Source organism: Haliotis asinina, chromosome 7, assembly GCF_037392515.1.
Source record: "Haliotis asinina isolate JCU_RB_2024 chromosome 7, JCU_Hal_asi_v2, whole genome shotgun sequence".
Taxonomy (NCBI): domain Eukaryota; kingdom Metazoa; phylum Mollusca; class Gastropoda; order Lepetellida; family Haliotidae; genus Haliotis; species Haliotis asinina.
Genome location: NC_090286.1, coordinates 4773015 through 4798191, shown reverse-complemented (window position 1 = coordinate 4798191; position 25177 = coordinate 4773015). Strand labels below are relative to the sequence as shown.

At 37.9% G+C, this 25177-nt stretch overlaps 1 protein-coding gene across 4 annotated transcripts in view; it reads left to right on the top strand.

Annotated features, from left to right (window-relative positions):
- Nucleotides 1-25177, top strand: part of LOC137290359 (3',5'-cyclic-AMP phosphodiesterase 4C-like) — a 374490-nt gene that overhangs the window by 208638 nt on the left and 140675 nt on the right. The window contains exon 1 of one of the 4 annotated variants that reach the window (XM_067821233.1): nucleotides 3470-4903. The exons of 2 other annotated variants lie outside the window; for them this stretch is intronic. In XM_067821233.1, the coding sequence (XP_067677334.1) occupies nucleotides 3759-4903 (1145 nt within the window). In that variant the 5' untranslated portion in view covers nucleotides 3470-3758. Of the gene's footprint in view, nucleotides 1-3469; nucleotides 4904-25177 lie in introns of those variants that run through there. One more of the 4 variants, XM_067821232.1, reaches the window with a different exon arrangement.

Below are 25177 nucleotides of genomic sequence, written 5' to 3'. Positions count from 1 at the left end.
ACATCTTGTAAGTGAACTAAATTGCCTCCCTTGCCTTCTTATATTACTGGTCATGGCATGTACACTCGACAATCTCTTTATCACTTGCATGTCAGAGCATGTTGTGTGTCGACATATTGAACTTTTAAGATAATGTTTGATGTACTTTTGGCATTTCTAAGATTTATAAATAACCTAAATGAATATATGTTGTTGATATAGCTTGAATGTCATTCTTTACTCAACATCATCAAAATAGAGATATTTGAGTCCAAAACGGACAACACATGGATTAGAGTCTGTTTTTTAACTCGTCACAGCCGCAAATGACAACAATCAGCAAGGTCACTCAAACCTGAATACCTACCTATCTAAGATTGTTGTGACATCATAAGAATATTGGCTGCACTGGGATAAGTCTTGACACTTGAGACCATTGTTTAAAATGATCAAATGAGTGTTTCTGTTGTGTCATGTATTTCATCACTTTGTTCCTTGCACCATCAGTTCTGGTTGTGCTCTGAAACAACTAAACCATCTTAGAAGAATTCCAGACCCCATTCTTTTTACCAGATCAGCTAATCGATGATGAGTTTGCATGGCAGACTGACCTTGTAATACACAAATCAGTCGGTCAGGCGACATCTGCGTCCATCAGGGCTTCATGTGTCATTTGCTGAAGCCATTACCCGTAATAAATACAATCAGGACAATTGTTAATGTTACCACACTCTCTGTGGCTGGGTCCTTCGGTGCATCAGGAACTCCACCAGCCCTAAGTCAGGAGTCGCAACTTCTGCCACAGTTATATGCAAATCAAGGAAAGTGGACTATGTTTTCTTCTGCATGAAACGGACACATTTTACGTTTGCAGCTTCTCTTTGAACTTTGTTTAGGGTTGTTCGTTCTGATAAATGTATCACAGGAATTATGCATGCTCTTACATCTCTCAGGGGATAGCAGCGCCTCTTTTCATTCCCTCTGATCTCCATTTCTCGTGAAACTATTTTGACTAAAAGTGTTTTCAATTTCAAGAGGAATTATTTTGATGCTAAAACTTTCAATCAGTAGCATGAGAGCTGTATAACATCCAGAATTGTCTATTTATGTTTGGCTGATCACAGAACTATGGAACTTTGTTTCCAAGAGGCCTGATTGTAGTTTTTCAATGGATTAACATTGTATCAATGCTTGGAACTTCGTGGACTGAAGAAGCAGTAATGGTTTCCAGTTACTGTTGTAATGGTCGACAGTTGGCAGTAATAGTGGTATTGGTTGACATTTATGTTGGTAATGATTGACAATAATATCGACAATGGTTGACAATTGTGGTTTGCTGTTATAGTGATAATGGTTGACAGATATAGCAGTAATGGTTGACAGATATAGCAGTAATGGTTGACAGATATAGCAGTAGAGATTGACAGATTTAGCAGTAATGGTTGACAGATATAGCAGTAATGGTTGACAGATATAGCAGTAATGGTTGACAGATATAGCAGTATTGGTTAACAGAAATATTGGCAATGGTTGAAATCATAGTAGGCTATTTTAGTGAAAATGGTTGATATTTCTGATAAAGGTTGACAATGAGGGTGTAAATGGTTGACAGTAATAGTGGTAATGGTTGACAATAACAGCCATAATGGTTGAAGACTATGGTTGACCATCCTCATAATGGGCGACAATTATGGTGACAGTGGTTGACATTCATAGTGCTAGAAATGTTTTGGTGAGCAGATCCTAGGATTAGTGCGTTGCCTTGGGGTCATATTGTACTAGTACAGATCTTTGTAGATGGTCATGGCATTGAGAAAATTTTGGTGAACTTTGACCCAACCCTTTGTTTGACATTGTACCCCAATTGCATGGACCTTAGTTGACAGTATCTGCAAGATGAGTGGCACCATCATTACGCTGTGTCCATTCATTCAATCTGAAGTGCAGCCTCTGGTTATGATTCATTTGTCATGTAAAGAGAAAGACTTGCTTAAAGTTTCGGAGGTTGGTGTAGCATTAACTTCTCCTTGAAAACAAATGTCAATTAGCTCATTCATACCCACATTGTAGAGACCAGAGGAACATATTATGGTGGGAATATTAGCTTTGGAATTGCATTCTCCCATGGGAAATGAGGAAGAAACTGGGCTTGTGTATGTATCCATTAAGCAGTGTGATGAGGTCAGCGACAATCTACCATCACCTGGTCCCGCTGGAACTGCTGGTCCAAGATTGATAATTTAAAAACATCGCCATCATTCACCTTAATTATTCGTACGATATTGCCTCATCGCTTCAGATAAGTATGTGGCATCATATGAATTTATTCCTCAGCATTTTGTGTCATGCATAAATGATGTGGTGAAACTATATATCGACTGACAACTTACAGATTCAGAGAGAATGTCAGTACTAGTTTTGTTTTCATCATCATCATCATCATCATCATCATCATCATCATCATCATCATCGCTGCCATCACCATCATTGAATTTTGCCATCAGAATACCCTTAGGATAATTTAATAGGTCATATTTTAAACCATTTTTCCTTCTTAGTATGATGATCATTATTTGATAATCATTCTTATTCATAATATATCTCAGAATTTCCAACCAAGACCTGTGAGAATGGAGTCTAGACTGTCTCACTCTCATCTCTCATTTTCCCATCTGCCCATGCAGCTATTTCTGTAACACTAAAACCCCAAACGAAGTCTAGATTTCCATTGTTCTTGAGACCTTGTAATATCACTGGCATCCCTAGGTCAGACCACTGTAGACTGTACGCCACTGTACACTGCCGATTGTGTGTTGATTATGTGTTGATGAGTTCCACATGTGTCGGAGAGAAGGTGTCGCAATCTGTGTCAAACTGCATGTTGCTTCTACTTGATGGATGTATAGCATACCTTGTACGCCAGCAGTAAACAGGCGCAGTAAAGCAATGCAAAAAGACTCTGTTATTTAACCATACCCCAATAATGACTGTCTCAGATATTGCTCTGGTATGTTACACAATTTCAAACTTTAATTTTAATTAATGGTATCTAAATGTGATCATGGTTTCAAATTTATTGATAAAATTTAATAGTTTTTGTCTACAATGTTTTTTTTTCTCAAAATTAAGTTTTCTAGTAACAAAATTAAACAGAGTTTACTATCATTACTGTTCATTTCATTCCTAACACTGTTGTTTTTTAATTTACAAAAATAAACAGAAAGATGTTTCTTTTTGTTTTTATTTGTTATTAATGTCAGTATTGTTAAATCTAATCTCTTGTTGGAGATTTATGTGGCTTTTGGTCATTTATTGTTTTGTAACAAGATATCAATAGACAGTGACTTATTGCTAGGAGACCATATTAAATGTCAGATTAGACCCAGCACTGATGTTGTTTATAGGTTGAGCATGCAGGGGTATGTGTTGAGTGCAAACATATAGGCTGACATTTGCCAAGCCGCAGCCAGCTGGCGATAAAACCGTAAATATAAGCCAGGAAGAACACCTAGCCTGCTGTAGGCTGTGGGGTGAAATCTGAAATTTGGTCAGAGTCTACAACTTGGAACTACAAGCCACGTAACTGCCCTGAACTTGTGACTTGTGCGGAGATTATTTTAGCTGTTCCCTGTGTAGCAAGGTGTATTTTGTGTCTGTGATTGGGCTATTAACAGGAAAGGTCAGACGGCAAGTTTGTAAATCAAATGATAGCAAGGTAGCAGCATAAGACCGTATTGTTCTCCTGAGTAGCTTAGGTGGAGCTGACAGCAATTATCAAGATGGACCAGTTCTGTGATATAAAGCTACAGGAGAAGCTTGGAGGAGGTTCTGCCCCAAGACAGGTAGAGAGGGGTATTGTGTCCAGTGCTGTAATACAAAAGGAGATTGCGAGAAGCAGACACGGTCAAGTGTCCACTGTCTCTGTGACATCTAATTTGACGTCTGAGGGTGTGTCTGGTAGGGCGCTGCCTGGTGACCAGTGCAACTGTCAAGGAGACAAGTCTTCTGGCTTACTGGACAGGAGATCTGGTGGTTGTTCACAGTTACCGTCTGGTGACAGACAGAGATTAAGGAGTGCCAAGTCTACCCTAGGGACTCTTCTAGATCGTAAAATTGGATGTGGTGTCTTTTCGAAAAAGAAGATTGAAAGAAGTGTTGCAGAATGTGAAAGTGGTCATTCTGGATTGCTGAGCGGAGCAGCAGAGACACAGGTAGTTGGGGAGTCTGTCATAAGATCACAGGTGGTCAAAGAGGACATTCAGAGGAAGTTCTTGACCAGAGGTCTTGGTCAACACCATAATCCTATAGAAGGTGGAGAATCTATACGGACTGTGTCCAGTGGTGTGATTGGTAGGAGGCTTATAGAACAACACCAGTTCAATGTGAATGATGGTTGTTTAGAAACATCGCCCGTGTCAACAGCCTTAGAGTGTCACGCGGAACAGTTTGAGATAAGAGAAGGTTGTCAATTAGAGTCAATATCTGCCGCAGGACACCATGAAGAACAGCATGTTCAGGTGGCTGTTTGTGATGGAGAACGTATAGAGTCATCTGTCATATCATCTGGATTACACGCAGAACAGTACACAACACATTCAGAGCATCACGCAGAGCAATATTCAGAACATGCAGAACAGTTGAATGTAGAAACAGCATCGTTATCAAGCAGGGCATATTCAAAGAACCATCTACAAGTCCAGTCTACTGTTGCGGGGTCACATGTTTCGTCTCTAACTGCTGGGGGCAGACACAAACACTGTGACACCATGATCGCCCAGCGGTCAATGTCCAACACGCTGGTGGAGATGACCAGTGATTCCAACTTCTCCTTCGGGACAGGTGACACTTCCATTTTGGATGGACATCGCAGAGTTAAACGTCCAGCTCTTTCTGGTCTCGCACAGAGACGTTTCAAGTGGTCAAGGTACATTCTGATAAGCATTCTATGTATTCCTACACATATAATGAGTGAGTGAGTGAGTTTAGTTTTACGATTCTTTTTAGCAATATTCCAGCAATATCACAGCTTATATATCATTTAAATTAAGCTAAAGAAGAAATCTGATGTTATGCTACTTCTTTGACATGCTGTTATGGAAAAAAACAACAGGTGCTATAGCTTCTTTTCAGCTATGTATTTAAACTTAAAAGACTGAATTGAACTTTCTTGCTAATCTTACGAGACCAAAGGTATATACATCTGTTTGATCTTGTTCCTATTCCTCCTGAATGTTTTCTCTGCCAGTGAACATTACTGAAACAGGGTAATAGCTATTACTTTGTTTTTTCCATCTGGGTTTTTTCAACAGTATCAGGTTCTGAAAAAATGATGCAAATGTCAATATGGTTGCACGTTAACAGTTGGGGTTGGTATGGTAGGCTAGTGGTTGGTTTCATTCCCAACATAGTGAAAATGTATGAAGATCATGCATGGAGATCAGTTTGATGTCCCCACTCAGGTATTTATGGGACATTGGTAAGAGTTCATTCACTCTTAATGAACAGGAAAGTGACTGTTTTAATTTTTCATGTTTTTTCATCTTTTCCTCCTGACTGACCGAGAAGTTTTAATAAATATGAAAAGAAAAATGAGAAACACAAATTATATGTAATTATTACTAATTAGTCACGCTGATTGGCAAATTTATGTAAATCATATGATATGTCAATGAGAAATTAGAATCGGAAAATTGTGAAATATTGTTATGTAACCTGAGTGTTTCTGTTAATAGTGTGGATCTTCACTTATTTAACCCATGTATGCATACCTGATGTCCTCAGCAATTTTCAATATCCCATTCCTATAAACTCTGCTGTTTCATGCCAAGTAGAATCGGTTTTGACGGATAATTGCAAGTGCTTATTCTCCTCCATTTCAAACTGCGAGACATGCCTTCTCTGTTCAGTCTGTTTACTGAGATGAATGAAATAAATGACATAAGTTGCTTTTGAATCTTTGGCAACAGCTATGCATAATTTGAAATCAAAATTATTCGCTTAAAAAAACATAAAAATTACAACATTACTTTCATGATGAATGGAGCCAGTTTTAGGTTAGGGTATTTCTGTTTGAAATCTGAGAAATACATGTCTGTGTTATGGTATGAATCTTAACTATTATGTTATGCTGTGATCTTAGGAAATGATGCTTGTGGCAAATGGTCTGTAAAATGATGTAAATTAATGAGAAAGTTTCCTGGGGTTGTACACTCTCCTTGCAATCCTCTTGGGGATTTTCAGAAACGTTTCTGCATTGTGAGCATTAGACAAAACAAAAAGAACCACAACGAGATAGTTTTGGTGTTGTTTCCAACACAGGTTCTTGGCTAACCTCCAAGTGGATTCAAAGGGGAACTATATATAATATAGGAGCTGGATGGTGTGGGGATTGAGGGCTATGCGCCTTAGGGGAGAAATGGTTTGAGAAGATGTTCTGGTACATTGAGGGTTTATGTCTATAGATGCTGTTTGATAATGGTTAAGCTGGGATAAGATTACTGGAATAATGTGGAGATGTATGTCATGAAGTTCAATTGAATGTGTAACTATATCTATCCTCTTCACTTTTTCATCTCTCCTTTCCATCTCTCTTCTCCCCTCCCTTTTATATTATCTTCTCTGTGTTTTGCTCTTTCCCTACTCGTTTTCTATTACCCCTCTCTCCTTTCCTCTTCCATTTTCTTCTTCACTCCCCGTTTCTTCTCCCCTCATCTGTTATCTGCTCCCCCCTTGTATTCTCTGCTCCCTCTCTCCACACGTGTCTCTCGCCACCTCAAACACACTTCTCCACACCCCTTCTCCCTTTTCCACTCCCTCTTTCTCTTCCACTCCCAATTTTCTTATCCAGAACCCATCTCTCTCCTCCACTTCTTCTCCCTCTCTTCTCCACAGTCCTTCTCTCTTCTCCTTCTCCACTTCACCTACCTCAAAAAAAATAATAACAAGTAGAATTGTCTGAATACATAGGTGACTGTTAAAATCTGCATCCTCATCCTCTCACTCCTTCCCCCTCCCCCTCACCACCCCCACCCCCATTAACCAGTCCTCCTTTTTCCCATTTTAAAAAAAATTAATCAAAATTTAAAGAGCTTTTAAGACCCATTGGGAGGAAGCAACATGTTCACTCTGTATAATTTTGTTTGGACCCTGTCAAATCCAACCTTGAAATGTCATGTTGATTTTAAGCAACTTGTAGCCATTCTTAGAATTTGCGTGTTCGACTAGAAGTAATGAGTTCCAGCCTTTCTCTTGTCCTCCTGACCTTCAGGGAATGTAGTGAATATTTCCTGACAAAACCCTGTAGGTCAGTCCAGCTGGATTCATTTAGTCCTCAACCGATATTTATCCTCTTGTGGAATATATAATTTTTTAACGTTTTTAAGAAGATTGAGTATCATGTTAACTGCTGCTTTGATCAAGAGGATGTTTTGCGAGATATTAGTTTGTCATCGATTCTGGTGTTGCAGCCATGACATGTATGATGAAGCTGGCCCTAAGTTGACAGGCTGATAAATGACTTGATGGCCAACCACTCCAGGAACAGGTCATTTTCTCGCCATTAAGATAATCTATTGATTCTAACAGTCTTCTGTGGCCAGTTAGTAGAAATAAATAACCACCAAGACAGGAGAGCTCCCACAGAGAGTCTGACCTACCTGGTGTAAGACGGTGTATATTTACACACACCTTGGTGTGGTCTTAACTGTTTTCTCGTTAGCAGGTGTTGTGACAATTATCATCATTATTAGTAGAGAGCAAGGACATATTTGATCTTTATAGTGATGTATGGCAACTGCAAGTTATTGTTAATATTTCTGGATGTTTTTGTTAATGATTTGGCTGATTGGATGCTTGATTAGGTGTTTAGTCTGTCAGCAATGATTAGTAGTGATAAGTGTCCTTTCATCTGGAAAATTCCTTCATTTGCTGTTGTTAATGATTTTCTTCTGTTGTTTATCTCATGACAATACATGGTGGCAACTAGATGCCTGATGAGGTTCTATCTTATTTTGCATCTATTTGGGGCTGCTTTTTTTTAAATTTCACTTTTCACTTACCCCATGATACTGGTGATCACCTAATTCTATTGATCCCATGTTATAAGTAATGATCTGATATTCCCATGTTATAAGTAATGATCTGATATTCCCAAGTTGCAAGTAATGATCTGATACTCTCAAATGTTGTATATGATGATCTGAATTATTATTCCCATGTTATAAGTAATGATCTGATATTCCCATGTTATAAGTAATTATCTGATACTCCCATGTTATAAGTAATGATCTGATATTCCCATGTTATAAGTAATGATCTGATATTCCAATGTTATAAGTAATGATCTGATATTCCCATGTTATAAGTAATGATCTGATATTCCCATGTTATAAGTAATGATCTGATATTCCCATGTTATAAGTAATGATCTGATATTCCCAAGTTGCAAGTAATGATCTGATTCTCTCAAATGTTGTATATGATGATCTGACTATATCTGATGTTATAAGAGATGATCTGTCTATATTCCCTTTTGTAAGTGAGGATCTGACTATATCCAATGCTAAAGTGATGATCTGTCTATATTCCTTGTTAAAACTGATGATCTGACTATATCACATGGTAAAATGATGATCTAACTATATCCCATGATATATAAGTGATGAACTGACTATATCTCGTGTTATAAGTGATGATCTCACTGTATCCCAGGTTATAAGTGATGATCTCACTCTATCCCAGGTTATAACTGATGATCTCACTGTATCCCAGGTTATAACTGATGATCTCACTGTATCCCAGGTTATATTGCAATATTGTGATGATCTGACTGTATCCTGTTCTTTGAGTTATGACCTCAGTAGATCCCTGACCAGTCAGTCTATCATCTTATATAAGTAGATCAGTAGATAAACTCAAGCAGTAAATATTTCCTTGGACTGATGACTGATACCACTGACTGATGAAAACTTTAACCAGCCACCATTATAAGTTTGCTCACAGGTCACAGTTCAAAGATTTATGTCACAGAGGGGCTTGGATCATCAGATAATGCAATAACTCTGCCAAGCAATGGGGAACAATCTCGTCCAATACGATTTAGTAGGGACCATTTAGAGATGATGAGAATGAAATTTGGTAAGAGCGTTCCAATTGAGCCACCTAAATCCTGCCAAACAGAGATGACAAACAAAATTGATTTTCAGTCTTGAAGATAAGCTTCCCTACTTCCATTCCCCATTCATGGGATAACACTACCAAATTGGTTCAGTACTTTATATAATACCTTTTTGATACAGAAATGAGTGCTTTAATTTAAATATTTGTTCTAGATAAAATGATCCTCATGTGAGGATAAATTCAATTTGTTGTTCTAAATTACATTTTAAATGTTGAATCAGACATGTTTGGATAGGTTACTTCACGTGTGATGTCGTCATAACTCATATTGCTGTCCTGACTGATTCACAGCTGAAGACAACAGCCACTAAGTCTGGACTCTAAAACCTGAACAAATGTGATTAATTATTGGAAAATTTCAGAGAAATTGTTTGTCAACCATGAGTATAAAGAAATCAATGGAATTTGTTGAAATGGAGGTAAATTCACTCATTGCTTCAGGGCTAGTTCTGCCTTCAGAATGAACTGAATTCTGATAATTCCCAATGACACACACCTCTCTGGGCTACTTTGGGCTTTTTATCCAACATCAGCCTGCAACAGAGTGAGTGAGTGAGTGAGTGGGTGGGTGGGTGAGTGAGTGAGTGAGTGAGTGAGTGAGTGAGTGAGTGAGTGAGTGAGTGAGTGAGGTTTTACACCATGATTAGCAGTCTTTCAGCAATATCACAGTGGGGAACAACCAAAATGGCCTTCACTTATTGTACCCATGTGGTACCCACGGGGCTACCAGGAGGATACCCACCACCCTGCAACAGGTATAAATTGGCACCAATATGTTTTTCACATTGGAAGATATAAAGATGCAATTTTTAAAATGTATTTTAAGTTGATTCTTTTAAGTTATGAAATGAACATTTAACAAATGCAACAACAATACTACTTAACAGACCAGTTATTGATTCTTGAACACAAAAAAGTGTAGACAACAACAGTATGGAATCGGTAATATCATTCAGTACTTACAACAAGACCCTCCCCTCCAACCTACAACAGCAAGAAATGGCACATTGTCCATCAGTAGCTTGGCATTTTCAGTTTAAAACCATTAACCCCAAATTTCTTTTTTAGCTGATCAAATGCCACGGAAATGCTTGTGATGTGTTTTTAGTGATGTTAGTGAAATAATGTTAAGTCAAGCGTCAAACCCATGTCACTCAAACAGCAACTGATGGCGAGTCACATCCTCTTTGTTGTAAGTCTCAAGTACATGATATTACATTAAACATGTAGGTGAGTGTGGTCCGAGGTGTGATCAATGCGTGCTACAGAATAAATGGCCATCGCTTTACCAACATGTAACATATCCTCAAGATGAGTTTTTGTAGCTTTACATGGCATCCAACAACACCATACTTCTCCCAGACAGCAGTTATGGCGTCGGTAAATGGATGTTTATTCTGATCCCAGACAATTAACTACTTAAGTTGGCGAGATCACTTTGACGAGGAATGAGGTCTGCATAGAGATGGATGTTGTATCGATCCACGTGATTTCACACCATGGATGACAAAGCTTAATCTCAGCAGTAAAGCTTTTTCCTGTTTCTCTTGATGAGTTTTATATACTATTTGCCATGTTCTTATCATACATACACTGGTTCCATTTGTGTTTTTTGTCCTAATTGTATGGTGTCCATGATCGGGATTGCTTGCAACATTAGATCACACTTACTGATGGTTAAATCATATTTGATTGAAGAGGTGATCGTGTTGTATTTGAAAGGACATTGTGGCATGTCCACCAAGTGTGACCGAAAGTGACCATGTATAATCTGTCATGGACAGTGAACTCCGAGATTCCGATTGTTCAGTCATTTCTGTTGGAAGTAAAATGGAGGTTATTTTGAGGAATATCTTTTGCTTCAGTGATATAATGTAATAGTGATATGTCAATGGCCGATCAGCTTCACGAGTTCAGTGCAATTACCACTGGCAAAGAAAATTGCTTTTCGAAAATGGATGCCTTGTTTGAATGAGGTCATGGATGTGGAGTGACTGGCATATGATTTACCTTTTGTTCTAATCAAAACCATCGCTTCTGCTGGTATCTATTTGCCGTGTTTAATGGCGTCATGATTTTTAATATTAGTTCATCCTTGTGCAGCTAAGATTGGACTTATTGTGAACTGATTGCCATTGGAAATTTGATTTTTGTTATTAACAGCAATGAGTCGTTACTTGTAAGTGGAATTGTGTGTTCTGATGATTGTAGCTTTTCTTTGTATTAGGAAACAGGTGGAGATGTATTGAGGCACATAATTAATAGGATGCCCTAGTGATGGTTGTATTTAGTTGTGTGTTTCTCATTGATTTAGTAGGTTAAGATCTAAAATATTGCCACCTGTGATAACACTGTTGTAATACAATAGGGAGCAAAATGGCAATAATTGTTTATTTAAAGATCTCAATTATTAAGAATGTCCCTCTTTGTATGGGTGGGATGGGGATGGAAGGGATGTGTTTTGGGGGAGGGGTTGGCGGGGTGATAGCGGAGGAAGTATATATATGTGGGGGGATGTGTGTGTGTGTGCATGTGCATGTGTGTAAATGTACATGCATGCATATGAATGAATGTACATAATGCCAACCTTATTGCAATAAATAATCAGATATGGATTGTCAATCCAGTTATTGTAGTCCACCCATTCAGGTCAATCTCAAGTTCCTTCAATGAACATGGGTTGCTAGATGCGTGTTACTGCATGGAATCATCACTATGATGTCTGTAGCTTGTGGAGAAGAATGAATAAGTCATCAAAGCTTGGGAAAATATCCATTAATCAGTGTATGAAACTCCCAAAGAACCCAGCATGCCCACAGGGTTGATAACTGAAAGATGTTGCCGGCCCTATTAACATGTAACCAGCCCTGTATTTCAAATAGGAAACTGAGATAAGGTGTTAAAATAATGTAATTAATGAACTGATGTTTGATTGTTACTTACAATCAGAAAAGAACAACACTGTTCATTGGCTGACAGCATTCTTTAGACCAATCAGATTTAGTGTGAGGTAAGTGGGTAGGCTGATCTGTGGAAGTTATGGTTTGATTGATCATGAACTAAACAGACACCGTCTGGCTACCACATTTGTAAATCATTTTCGAAATATTTCCTGTAGTCAATGACATGGTCATATGTATACCCTTGGAAAATGTATTAATACCCTTGCACAAAATAAGCCCACCATGTAACTAGCGCCAACTAACCACCAACAGCAGGCCGCTGGGCAGATGCTCTTTCATACACTGATCAATATCTCATAATCTACAGCTGTGCAGGACATGGGTAACCATTTGGAGTGCTCACTCATCAAACCCAAAGGTCCAGGTTCAATCCTGCACATGGCTGAAAGCTATGAAGTGGATTAGCAGTATTATTTAGTGCATGAAAACAACGGAACCCTGATTACCAACCATTATTCAGATGGAATATAGTAGCATAAAACTCCATTCACTCATACACATCATATTTGTTATTGTCCTTTTAGTTCAGTATCTGTGACAGTATCAATATGAGGCCTTTCACCGCAGGTTAACAAAGTCAGTGTCCCTTTGAAAAACTTTCAGTATAAATGCATAAACTTGTTACTGTAAGATTTCTGGACATCATGTACTCTGTACACTGTCAGCAGTAATACTTATGATCAAATGACACATTAACTTCATGGGAAAAAATCGTTGGAATATTTAGCTACATGACTCATTTGCTACTTTAGATCAATCAGCCCAAATATCTGATCGGTATTAATAGTATATAGAATATAAAATCAGCATATGGTCTTACTGTCCTTAGTCACGCATCATGAGCATGCTGATGTGGTCAATGTCTCCATGTAGTCATGTGATTAGCTGCAGCGAGGACAGAATAATCAGGAGAAGGAGGATTATGGGTAATTCTCCTAGTCAGCTGGAGTGTTTTGATAAGGATATTCACATGGTACTAATATCGGTAACCATAAGAATCGGACAGTGCAGCATTTAGATTGGAAAGTAGATCAATAGTTTGGATGAAATTAGAGGGATATGGGCCATGTAATAGGAATGCTTTGAACTGTTGTAATTATCCAGAGGCCATCTTGGATTAATTTGGCGGCCATCTTGGATTGCCTGATAAGTGCTGAATATGTTCACATTGCGTGAAGATGATACTGAAGTTGACCAGAATGGTAATAAGTGGCGTGTTTTGAATGATATAAATTGCTCGTTATTATATAAATGTTATTAATAATATGTTATTTTATATCTTTAGATGGCACATTTAGACGAGTGACATAGTTTGATTGGATTATGAAATTGCTGTAGACAGCAAACAGTGTGAATTTACATGTTGTGAAATGTAAATTAGGTTAATACTATTAGATCAAAACTGATTAAATGTAATGACAAGTATTTTACAAACATCAGTCAAATATTTGATGGTTAATAAGCTTCCTGTGAGGAAAAAAAAGCCCTGAAAAATGTGATTTTAGAGACAACAGAAAGGACGAACTTACAGGATATAAAATGCGTCTCTTATGTCCAAGAAAAACTTATCTCTTCTTATTTAGCCTTTGATTGTATTTTCATCTGAATGGAATTGGCAAGAGAGTCTAAATATGACAAAACCAGTCTGTGTATCCAAATACAACATAACCCTAGGTGTCGAAACCTGTTTATATACAAGCACCTGCTGAGCTGTTTAAGGGCAATCTCTATCATCAAGAATGAAAATCTTATTCTCAGATCATGTTGACTGCTCACAGTGTGCTCTTTCACTCAATAAAACATCTGTCACATGTTTAGATGATGGTTCTGTGTTCAAGTGCAGGGTGTGAGTTGACAGGTTCAAGCAGATGGTGATGCCTCTACCATTACTGCCAGTTATTGTCTGTTTGTGTTTCAGTTTGATCTGCTAAATATATTCCTGGGGTAAACAAACAAAAATTATTTTATTCTTAGAAAGTCAAAGAAGAATTATTTTATTCTTAGCAAATCAAACTTGAACTTAGCTGCTTAAGCATGTATGATACATTCATCAGCCCTCCATCAGTCTGTTGTCCAGAGAATATGCGGAGCTCAAAACCTGCCCAATGTTTCTTAAGGAAACACCCCACATCACCTCATTATTGAAGTGGCACCTTTCACTATTGAGAGATATTTGACATGTGTATTTCAAGCATGTTCAGTGAACTGACAGTGATTGAGATTTTTGCCTAAAGCAAAAACTAACAAATGGTCAATGTCTTCAGAAATCTTTGCACACAAATTAGCCTGAAGGTGAAGTAGTGCCTTCTGCTGATTGGGCAAATTTGGTATTTTATTTTTTATTTTTCAACAGAAGTTACAAGGCCATCCAAACCATTGAAAGCTGGGTCTGATTTGGAAATATTGTATGGAAAGTTCCATTGGTACCAAAATATACAATATTTATGGTAACTTGTGTTTAAAATCAAGCATAAAATGTGCCTTCCACACATAAAAATGTCAGTCTCTCATGACTTGAAAGCAGAGACTGTGACAGTTCAATAAGCCCAAGCCATTTTCTGAAAATGTTTCACAGATCCACCAGTCATATTTTTTCAAAATTAAGAAAAAAAGGTTAGCGTTAATTTTCCACACTCAAAAAATAACATTCTAATGTTTTTATTGGCCCAAAATGTAAACTTCCATGAAAAATTGTTTTAGATTGTTTGTTTATGCCTCATAATTTGCCAAAAGTAAAACTCTTTTAGAATTTAAAAGAAATCTTTATTCAACTGGTGATTTTTTAACAAAATTTATTTCCTCCTGCCTTTAAGTTTTCTGTGGATAAAAGTCTGTGAAATATGCATGGCCTAAATTTAAATGAACCTGTTGGAATGGTTGAGTCAGATCGGATGTAAGTGTCAAATGAAGTGTGCATTTGCCTCATAAATAACTCTTTACCTCCAGGAAATCAGGATTGGTTGAGGGAAGGATGGAATCAAACGGAGATTGAGTGTTTAACAGAAACTTTTGTAATCTGAAGTCCTTTGGTTCACAGAGACTGCTGAGTTCTGGAGGTGCAGAGATATATCTATCTGAACAGCAATGGGGTGAAATCCTCCATTCAGACTGTAGGAGGTTCAGGGTAATTTTGATGTTTCCTTTCACAAAGAGGGATGGTTAGGAAGGAAAAATATAAATCGTGTGTGTATCTGTGAATGAACTTCCGATGACCCACTTGAATGAATCAACTGCCTACTTTCACAGATATTAAATAAGACAGTCTGACAGTTAGGAATTCCACCTTTCACAGATATTAAATAAGACAGTCTGACAGTTAGGAATTCCACCTTTCACAGATATTAAATAAGACAGTCTGACAGTTAGGAATTCCACCTTTCACAGATATTAAATAAGACAGTCTGACAGTTAGGAATTCCACCTTTCACAGATATTAAATAAGACAGACTGACAGTTAGGAATTCCACCTTTCACAGATATTAAATAAGACAGTCTGACAGTTAGGAATTCCACCTTTCACAGATATTAAATAAGACAGACTGACAGTTAGGAATTCCACCTTTCACAGATATTAAATAAGACAGTCTGACAGTTAGGAATTCCACCTTTCACAGATATTAAATAAGACAGTCTGACAGTTAGGAATTCCACCTTTCACAGATATTAAATAAGACAGACTGACAGTTAGGAATTCCACCTTTCACAGATATTAAATAAGACAGTCTGACAGTTAGGAATTCCACCTTTCACAGATATTAAATAAGACAGTCTGACAGTTAGGAATTCCACCTTTCACAGATATTAAATAAGACAGACTGACAGTTAGGAATTCCACCTTTCACAGATATTAAATAAGACAGTCTGACAGTTAGGAATTCCACCTTTCACAGATATTAAATAAGACAGACTGACAGTTAGGAATTCCACCTTTCACAGATATTAAATAAGACAGTCTGACAGTTAGGAATTCCACCTTTCACAGATATTAAATAAGACAGTCTGACAGTTAGGAATTCCACTTTGATACATCATTAATGTGAGTGGATGATGATGATGATGATGATGATGATGATGATGATGATGATGATGATGATCTCATTACTGATGCTTGTGCTAGTCTGCAGAATAGCTGGTATCCATCTCCAGTGTATCAGCGAAGTGTGTGCATGTGAGGTTTAATGTGCTCTGTCTGTACCGACAACACCACTGTTTTCACACTGGAAAGGTCACCCTTGTCTGACGTTACTTCTTTATTCCCTTGAAGGTTAAACTAGTAATTGGTATACACTGAGCTAAACCATGAAATCAGTACATTTGAACACAATATCAATGAAATAATGACAGAATTAGGTTTACAAACTGGACAGACATTATATATACCAAACAAACGGCCCTATGCTCAGTTTTAAGGTATATTGATTCATGTGTATTGATTTTGTAATTAAAGATACTACAAGGCCTAATAATTAAGGTTTTAATAATTGAGCAATATATTTAAATGATCCAGATTATGATATACTGAACAGCAACAGAAATCTATTTTTTTAAACATGAAATCTCATAAAAGAAAGCATTCATGTTTAGGTCATCTAATTGAGAAATTGGAAGAGTTGTGTTTCTTTTGCTATTCAGTATAGATCTAGTTTATTTAAGGATCTCACACTTATAGTAGGGGAGGGAGGGATGACGATACTACCTTAATAAAGCACACCAAGTAAGGAAAGAAAATCTATTTTCTTCCTGTTAGTAATTTGTTTTGTTTTTCAAATAACCTTCACTGAACATTTGCAAATTTACAGAAAAAGTTACATAGTGTGGATGATGGTCCTACCGGGATTCCATGCTTCTGGTCAAGGCTTGTGGACCAGGTGTTATGTGGGAGGCTCTCAGGATTCCAGTTTGATCAGACAAATTATCAATAGATAAAATAAATAGTGTCTGTGAAAACTGATTGAAGATAACATGACTTTGTGATGTACATGGTCCTGCTGGGATTTATTCCTTTATTTGATGTTATGGATGGAGAGGGACTGATTCATTAATTACAGATGTGGGATTGTTTGTGGGAGAACATACTCGATGTTGAGATGTCCCTGCTGGGCTATCATACATGAAAGTGATGATGTGATAGAGGCATCGTGGGATGCTTGGGGTGTGTGATATCACATTGACAGTTTGTGGAAGAGACCCTGATGAGTCTCCATCGCATCTTTGCGATAGTGCTGACCGCTGTTAAATGACCCTGATGGCACACCAAAGAGAGCAGGAACTAAACACTTGTTGATGAAAATATATATACTCCATATACAACATGGAGACCACTTTTAGGTGGACAGGAATTAATGTAGCTGGGTTTTTAGTTAACTAATGCTTAGTCTACTGGATCTCCATAAGCATCTCCTCCTGAATCTCCACAAACACCATTTACAAGGCTTATGTGGACATGGCCCTAGTGGGCCTCCATAGACACCATCTTGCCCTGGAGGACTTGTGGATGATTGATGCAGCTGGTGTTTCACTTCCACATGTCCAGATGTGGTGTATGACCTTATCAGTACACCCTGCAATATGCTTACAGATTTTACACATCATAGGCAGTGTAGGTGGGGTCCTCCAAGTACATCATCAGTTTTCTCCCCTTTAGGGGTAAGATGGCAGCTGTAGAACAAATGTTTGTCTCTTACACAATGAAGTTTTAGCAAAGTTTTTTACCCAAAGCATATCGGTCGTAAATCAATTTCCCACTCTTCTTAAGCTCTTCATAGTGTATGAATTATTGCTACAGCTTAATTGTTACATCTCATTTCAGGGCTAGTTGTGTGTGTGATCAGTTCTGGAGGGGACGGGGTTCTGAGTTTGCAAAAGTGAGGGTATTGTTTTCAAGTGTTTGTTTATCACTTCTGGGTATAAACTTTAGCTGTGGAAAACTGAGGTTTCAAGATGTGTTGTCATCAAAATGAAAATGCAGAACAGGCAGGAGAATGGGTACATACAAAATATTGCAAACATCCAAATAGTCCTGTTTAATGGCAGTGGCAATGCTAGGAAGATAAAATGGTATCACGTGGGGAGGGGGCTTGAGCAGTCCCAGCTAAAGGGAGGCAACTTTGTAATAATCTGTTTTCATGCTGTCACTGATGCTTGTCTTGTTTTCACAAATCTCTATCGCTCCAGCACATGTTTTACTAAGTCATATGCCTTACATATTTTACTCTGATTTAGCTGTAACTTTCTATGATGCAAATCAACATGGGTTAATCACCAATCATTATCCTGATAATTAACAGTTACTACTGAAACAAACTTAAAAAAAATAATGGGGTTGATTGGTGTTCTTTTTTTCTGGGAAAATCTCAGATTTCCTTTTAAATAAACAATCTGTTTATCAGAAATGGGAAATAATCTGGTTCCTTTGAAACAAGAGAATGATTACTGATCTGAATTGTTTTGAAACAATTATGTTAAAATATGCCTTTTTTTAAAAGAACAGGGCGAGAATCAGTGACAGGTTAAATATACTGCTTTAAACAAAAATATGATCTCTTTGTCACTGCTACACCCTGGATAGACTAACAGTTACTTTCTGAAAATATGTAATTTGAATGAAAACCATCAGTATGATTATTGTATAATATCTCGAGGAATACATTTAAACCTTTGTAAAATCTAGATTTGCTTCGCCTACATCAACGGCATTGGTGAAAGGACTGAATGAGGTTGTATGTCTCACAGTCACTGAACTACATCATTTTCCCTTCTGCACAGCCTTTTCTGCAATGCTAAAGCCCTAAATGAACATGTTTAGATTTCCATAGGTCCGGAATATCTGGTCTCACTGGAGCCCGTTTTCAATTTAAAGGAATTGTTGGGGTTTTTTTTCAAAACTATATATATTAAGAGACTAGCATTATTTTAGTTCAGAAGCTGACTGCGACAGACTTCTTGCGAGTGCTTCTGTAATGCTGAGAAGGGTCTGATGGAAGCACACATACAATCTCCACACAGCCCACTTTGGTGTGGTGGTGAGACAAGTTCCAGCTCTGAGTGTAGGAGGTTGAGTGGGGAAGTCTTAATGACTTTTTCGGTATTTTCAGCAGGTTCCTGGAGTGTGAATCATTTGGAAGATCTAGGTTGGCTGGCTATGTTCTTAAAACATTTGTACATGTTCTACTGTTATTACAACTGCTTTTATCTGTTGCTTGTTTGAAAGAATACCAAAAAGAGTACAGGAATGTGACTTAGTCTATCATCAGTAAATTTTTTCTGGGTATCAAGTGCGTAATAGCTGATTAGCAGACATTCTGTAATCACCTCCTTCACATTTATGTATTCCTGCTCAACAGTTGGTACTTCTTTGGAAAATTCATACCTCAGTCCGATTCACGCACCTTGATTACTGCACACTTTGCACTGATACTCATAAATCAAATGTTAGCTTTGTGAACACTACATAAGGATCTGAGGACATCTCATTGAAGGTCACATCTCATGACTTCGCAAAAGTTGTTTCCAGTGCAGTATCCATGGTGATCAGAATAAATAACGCAATCGGTTTGGAGAGATTCCCCCTGGATTTAAGATGAGTTTATCTGACTGTATAGGAAGAAAGATGTTAATATGAATATTACCGCAAGGGTGTGAACATAAGTAACCATCCAGGGGTGTACTTAAGATATTAAGCAGTCGTACAGAAGATATCACATACTGTTTTCCTGCCAACTGACTCCATCCTATGACGGTGCCCATCCTTCTGATGAGCATAATGTATTTAACGGCTTGTTTTCTCTATTCTGAATTTGTACCCTTCATCAATGTCTGTGGATGAGTCAAGGCTGACAAAGTCATGTCTTCATGGCCTGTAGCTTGCTGGTTGACAGGGTATAGGTAAATATATGTATTTACAATTACGTTGAATAGACGTTTAGTAAATGTACACTGGAAAAATTATATTTGTCAGAAACTTGATTTAATTGATTTCTTTTTAATTTTGTTTATTTGTTCACGGATAAATTATATCCTACACTTAGATTAAAAACATCACTTTTATGGTCATGTTTTAGTGTCTATAGATTTTTGTTAAGCCAATTTATTAAGTTGTTATAATATCACTTTTATATCATTTTTTCTGAGATCCTCCAAATAAGGAAACTTTAAATGTGCCTGACAGAGATTTTACCTTTCTACGCTGATCTTGTTTGAGTAAATCTCAGTTTCAGACTGTGATGACTGTTTAATGAAGTGATCTGATGAAACAGACAAGTTTAATCTCCAAAACAATAAATACCTCACTTTACACATACCTGACAGAAATAGTTAGGGATATATGGAAATTTTGAAATAATAGTGAAATCAATAATAAACTATTTATTCATTGACACACTGATGAAATATCAATCATTAAAATACCAATATCCCTAACTGATTTTGTCAAGTATATATATATATGTATTATTTTTATGACAAAAAGTAGTGTGCCCTAAAACAAATGATCTTATATCTTTATTATTGAAGTAATTGTTTATCCAACCTTTGGTGATGAGGTAATATAGGTTATCACACTCGTTTGTTTTGGGATGATTAATATCCTAATACAGGCAATTAACCATTCCAAAACACACGAGTGTGGTAACGTATTTATCATGCAATGTCATTCTTAAATTATAATCCTAAAAACTGCGATTTCATTTGCCACAGATCATGAAACTAATTTCCGTGGGATGTGCCCCCATATATATGATGTCACGAATATGTGGGTAGTAATACGTGACGTCACAAACTCCGTGACATGACTTTACCCTGATCTCTCAGCTGAATGCATTCAGACATCTAGTTCCCAGCACATTTTGTTAAAGCTTGTATTATTGCCAACAAATCTTAGCTTATGTTTGAAAAGTAACTACAAACTCTTGTGGAACTTGAGAACCTTCAGTTGACCCTTTGAACAACAATTGCACTTTAATCTTCACTAGGGATTATGCACCTGGATTCCTGTACGGATCTCTCCCTAACACTGACAGTCGGATCTCTCCCTAACACTGACAGTCGTAGGTAGGGGATCTGATGTTGGATCAGCCTGTGAATTCCTATGTTTATTTAGTAATCTACTCCATCTATCATAACCAGGCATGACTTTTCTGCAGTCAAAGCACTGACAGTAGTGTAGCTACAGCTGTCAAACCAGACAGGTAGCCACAGCTGTCAATCGGGAGGTAGCTACAGCTGTCAAACCAGACAGGTAGCCACAGCTGTCAATCGGGAGGTAGCTACAGCTGTCAAACCAGACAGGTAGCCACAGCTGTCAATCGGGAGGTAGCTACAGCTGTCAAACCAGACAGGTAGCCACAGCTGTCAATCGGGAGGTAGTCTCAGCTGTCAAACCAGACAGGTAGCCACAGCTGTCAATCGGGAGGTAGCTACAGCTGTCAAACCAGACAGGTAGCCACAGCTGTCAATCGGGAGGTAGCTACAGCTGTCAAACCAGACAGGTAGCCACAGCTGTCAATCGGGAGGTAGTCTCAGCTGTCAAACCAGACAGGTAGCTACAGCTGTCAATCGGGAGGTAGCTACAGCTGTCAAACCAGACAGGTAGCCACAGCTGTCAATCGGGAGGTAGCTACAGCTGTCAAACCAGACAGGTAGCCATAGCTGTCAATCGGGAGGTAGCTACAGCTGTCAAACCAGACAGGTAGCCATAGCTGTCAATCGGGAGGTAGCTACAGCTGTCAAACCAGACAGGTAGCCACAGCTGTCAATCGGGAGGTAGCTACAGCTGTCAAACCAGACAGGTAGCCACAGCTGTCAATCGGGAGGTAGTTACAGCTGTCAAACCAGACAGGTAGCCACAGCTGTCAATCGGGAGGTAGTCTCAGCTGTCAATCCCGGACATGAACACTGACCCTTGACAGCATGTTTGTTTACACCGTGAAAGTAGTCCCTAAAATTTGCATATGACCTCTCTATAGTGACTCCACCGGATACCAAAAGTATCTGTTGGCTTTATCCTGCTGAGAACACTGTATGATAAACTTGTGTATATGATCAAAAGTCTTAAAAATCCAATGCTTCCTCGTAGAATATATTTATTATCAAGGCTAAATGTAATGATAATATTAGTGACCTTTTGTTATTCACTATAATACACACTAGTGCATACTTAAAGAACAGGAGAAAGTCAGAAATTAAGTCTTCAGGCATCATGTAGGCCTTGCTCTATGGCTGTACTGAATGCTGAGCCAATGGGTGTACATTAATTCCATCCTTGAAGCGGCAAGTCTAGATAAGTGGACCACTAGCAATTGCAATAAGGTTACTGAATGCTAAACCCACGGCCTTTAGGAATTTGATTCTTTAAGAGGCAGTCGGGATAAGTGGAAAGTAGAGACCCCACCCTGTGATTTATTATCATTCTGAAATTATCGGTTAAACTATTAATTTTTACCTTATAGACTTGTGCTTGTCTATTGTTATGTGATATGTGTGAGATATTATTTGATATGTTTAATCATAACAAAACAATAACAATAATAATCATTGCGCTGCAAGATTTACGTAAGTTTTTCATGTTACCCTATCCCAGTTCAGCCAACCAGTAAATGTGGTAACCTGTCCTCATTAACCATAAACTTTGAGGGCAACACAGGTAACGCCAACAGTTTAGAAAAGAAGGCTGTCATACATGCTAATGTGTATATGGTTGTTTGGACAGGATATTTGAACCATAGTTGATCCTAATCCTGATAACCCAGTTGAGACTGAAGGGATTATCTGATTATGTGCCGTGAATATGGCTCATATAATCCATTGAAAGCTTGAGCAGTGTTTAAACCCATACTCCCACAGTGTTATTGTGTTTTTCTGCAGTAGTTTCTTGGATAAGGCGACCAACAACACTGAACCTTTAGCGTGAGGAAGGTTTCACTTGTTACTGATCACTGTCATTGGCTTATTACCAAAAGTGTTGAATTGGTATTCACAGCTTCTGAAAGACCTTTTCATACTATGTGTCCATGTCTTTGTGAGTGTGAATGTGGCCAAGATAGCTTTGGAGGTGTATGAATCTCGGGATCTTCCTGGCTGTATCAAAAGTGGAGCATTTATGAAGTGTGGTCACTTGTAAGGAAATGAGTCGATGAATAAGTTGTTGGATTGTTGATGTGGGATATTTGCCTGTAAATTGAGGGGATATACGCTGCAGTAGTCAGTCAGCAGGTGGACAGGGTGAATTTCTTGTCAGATGGTTTCATAGAGAACCAAACTAACAGCTTGTGGTCATTTTGTCCAAAAGGAATACTTCATTCAAGATTGGATAATACATTGGATGTTGTCAAGTGGATCTTTGATCTCACGATAGATGAGTAATTATCATATAAACCCAGGAATTTCATGGTGATAGTAAACACTAATACAGTTCATGAGTGTCGTGTGAGTTTCGAGTGGACAATGTTTCAACATTCTGTTGCAATGGAGGAAGATGTTGAACTGGATGACACTCTGGACATTGAGCTGAGCCAGGCGTGGTTTCAGCATAATGAACGGAACCGACATCTGCTGGAGAATCCCTGGAACAACCAGAAGGAGCGGATGTATTTCCGAGCAATCAGACGAAGGTATGACCTTGAAATGATCAAACACAGAACTTGGACAGTCAATGCTGAATCGTACAAACTCGTTTTATTTTGTTTTGTCATGGGTGGTTGAATATATCATGTTTTCTTTTTGATTCTTTGGATGGTGAAGTATTTTGGGGTAGTAAAACACCTGATTGTATAATTGCACGATATGATAAAGCACCTGCAGACTGTGACAGTTTCATCCAGGAAATTGTTCAAAAGAGCAACCATTTCCAATCTGTAACCAGGAAAAAAGGACATAAGTAATGCGTGTGTACTATCTTGACTTTTTTGTGCACCTGACAGTCACTAAGGTAAATACCATTCAGTATATCCGCATCATTGTATACAAAAGTACACAATGCTGTTGTGACTACTGTTTCGAAAACTTTTTAAAAAGGTTTAAATAAATAAAAGGTGGTAAAAATATCTCTATTTGTTTGTTATTTAAACATATTAATGTTAATGATAGCAGATTACAGAATTTATCAATATGCTACTTATCACAACTTATCATATATATACATATTCATCACTTACCCTAGGAAGATACTGCAGTGTTATGTTTTTATGACAGTATTACACTGGCGTAATACCTCTGTCAAAGTGGTATTTAAGACCTTGCTTGACCTGCGGAAAGCTGAGAATCATCACACTGTAGACAGTGTCTACCAGTTTGACTCCAACTTGATAAACTTAAGAATTTACATCAAAATATTGCTGAAGTCTGAAGTTGTTAACACTGATCCATATTTCTTTTTATGAACTTATAAAAGACACTAAATGGATTGTCAAAAGTGGTCAAATTTGACTTGTTTGGAATAGGGACATGAACACAATGGTGCAATACCCTGTCCTTTCACTGACTCTAGTTTAGATATGTATTCATTATGTGAAACTTAAGGCATGACCCATGTGGTATACTGAAGATGAGAAGAGTTGTCTCCCTTGCACTGCCACCATCAACCAGTTCAGTGTTCCTTAATAATTTCCTGAAATCTTCTTTATGACCTGATTGTAGGTAAACATGCACTGCAGCTACGTTTACATTATTAGTCATTGTAAATAGATGCAAATAATTTTATTTGAGAATCTGTTAAATATTTACGACAAGTAGGATAGTAGATCTCATGTGGATGTCATGTTTCGTCAGCAGCAGTTCAGTGTGTTGATCTATTGTCTTATCAAAGTGGGAATCGAGATCATAGCCCATATTGGTTACAGTAGTGACGTCAAAACACAATCTGACCTGATCTGCCTACGCTTCGGCAGACTGATATTGCACGAGTGTATGCCCTTCATGGTGTTGAAGTACTGGGGTGCAGCAATGCGCGTGGGATGCACTAGTTGCACTGATATCAGCTGTTGGAGCACTGTCTGATCACTTGGACTCACCTTTGTTGTCACACCCAGTCATGAAGAGGTACATTGTATTTCTGTGTAAATTTT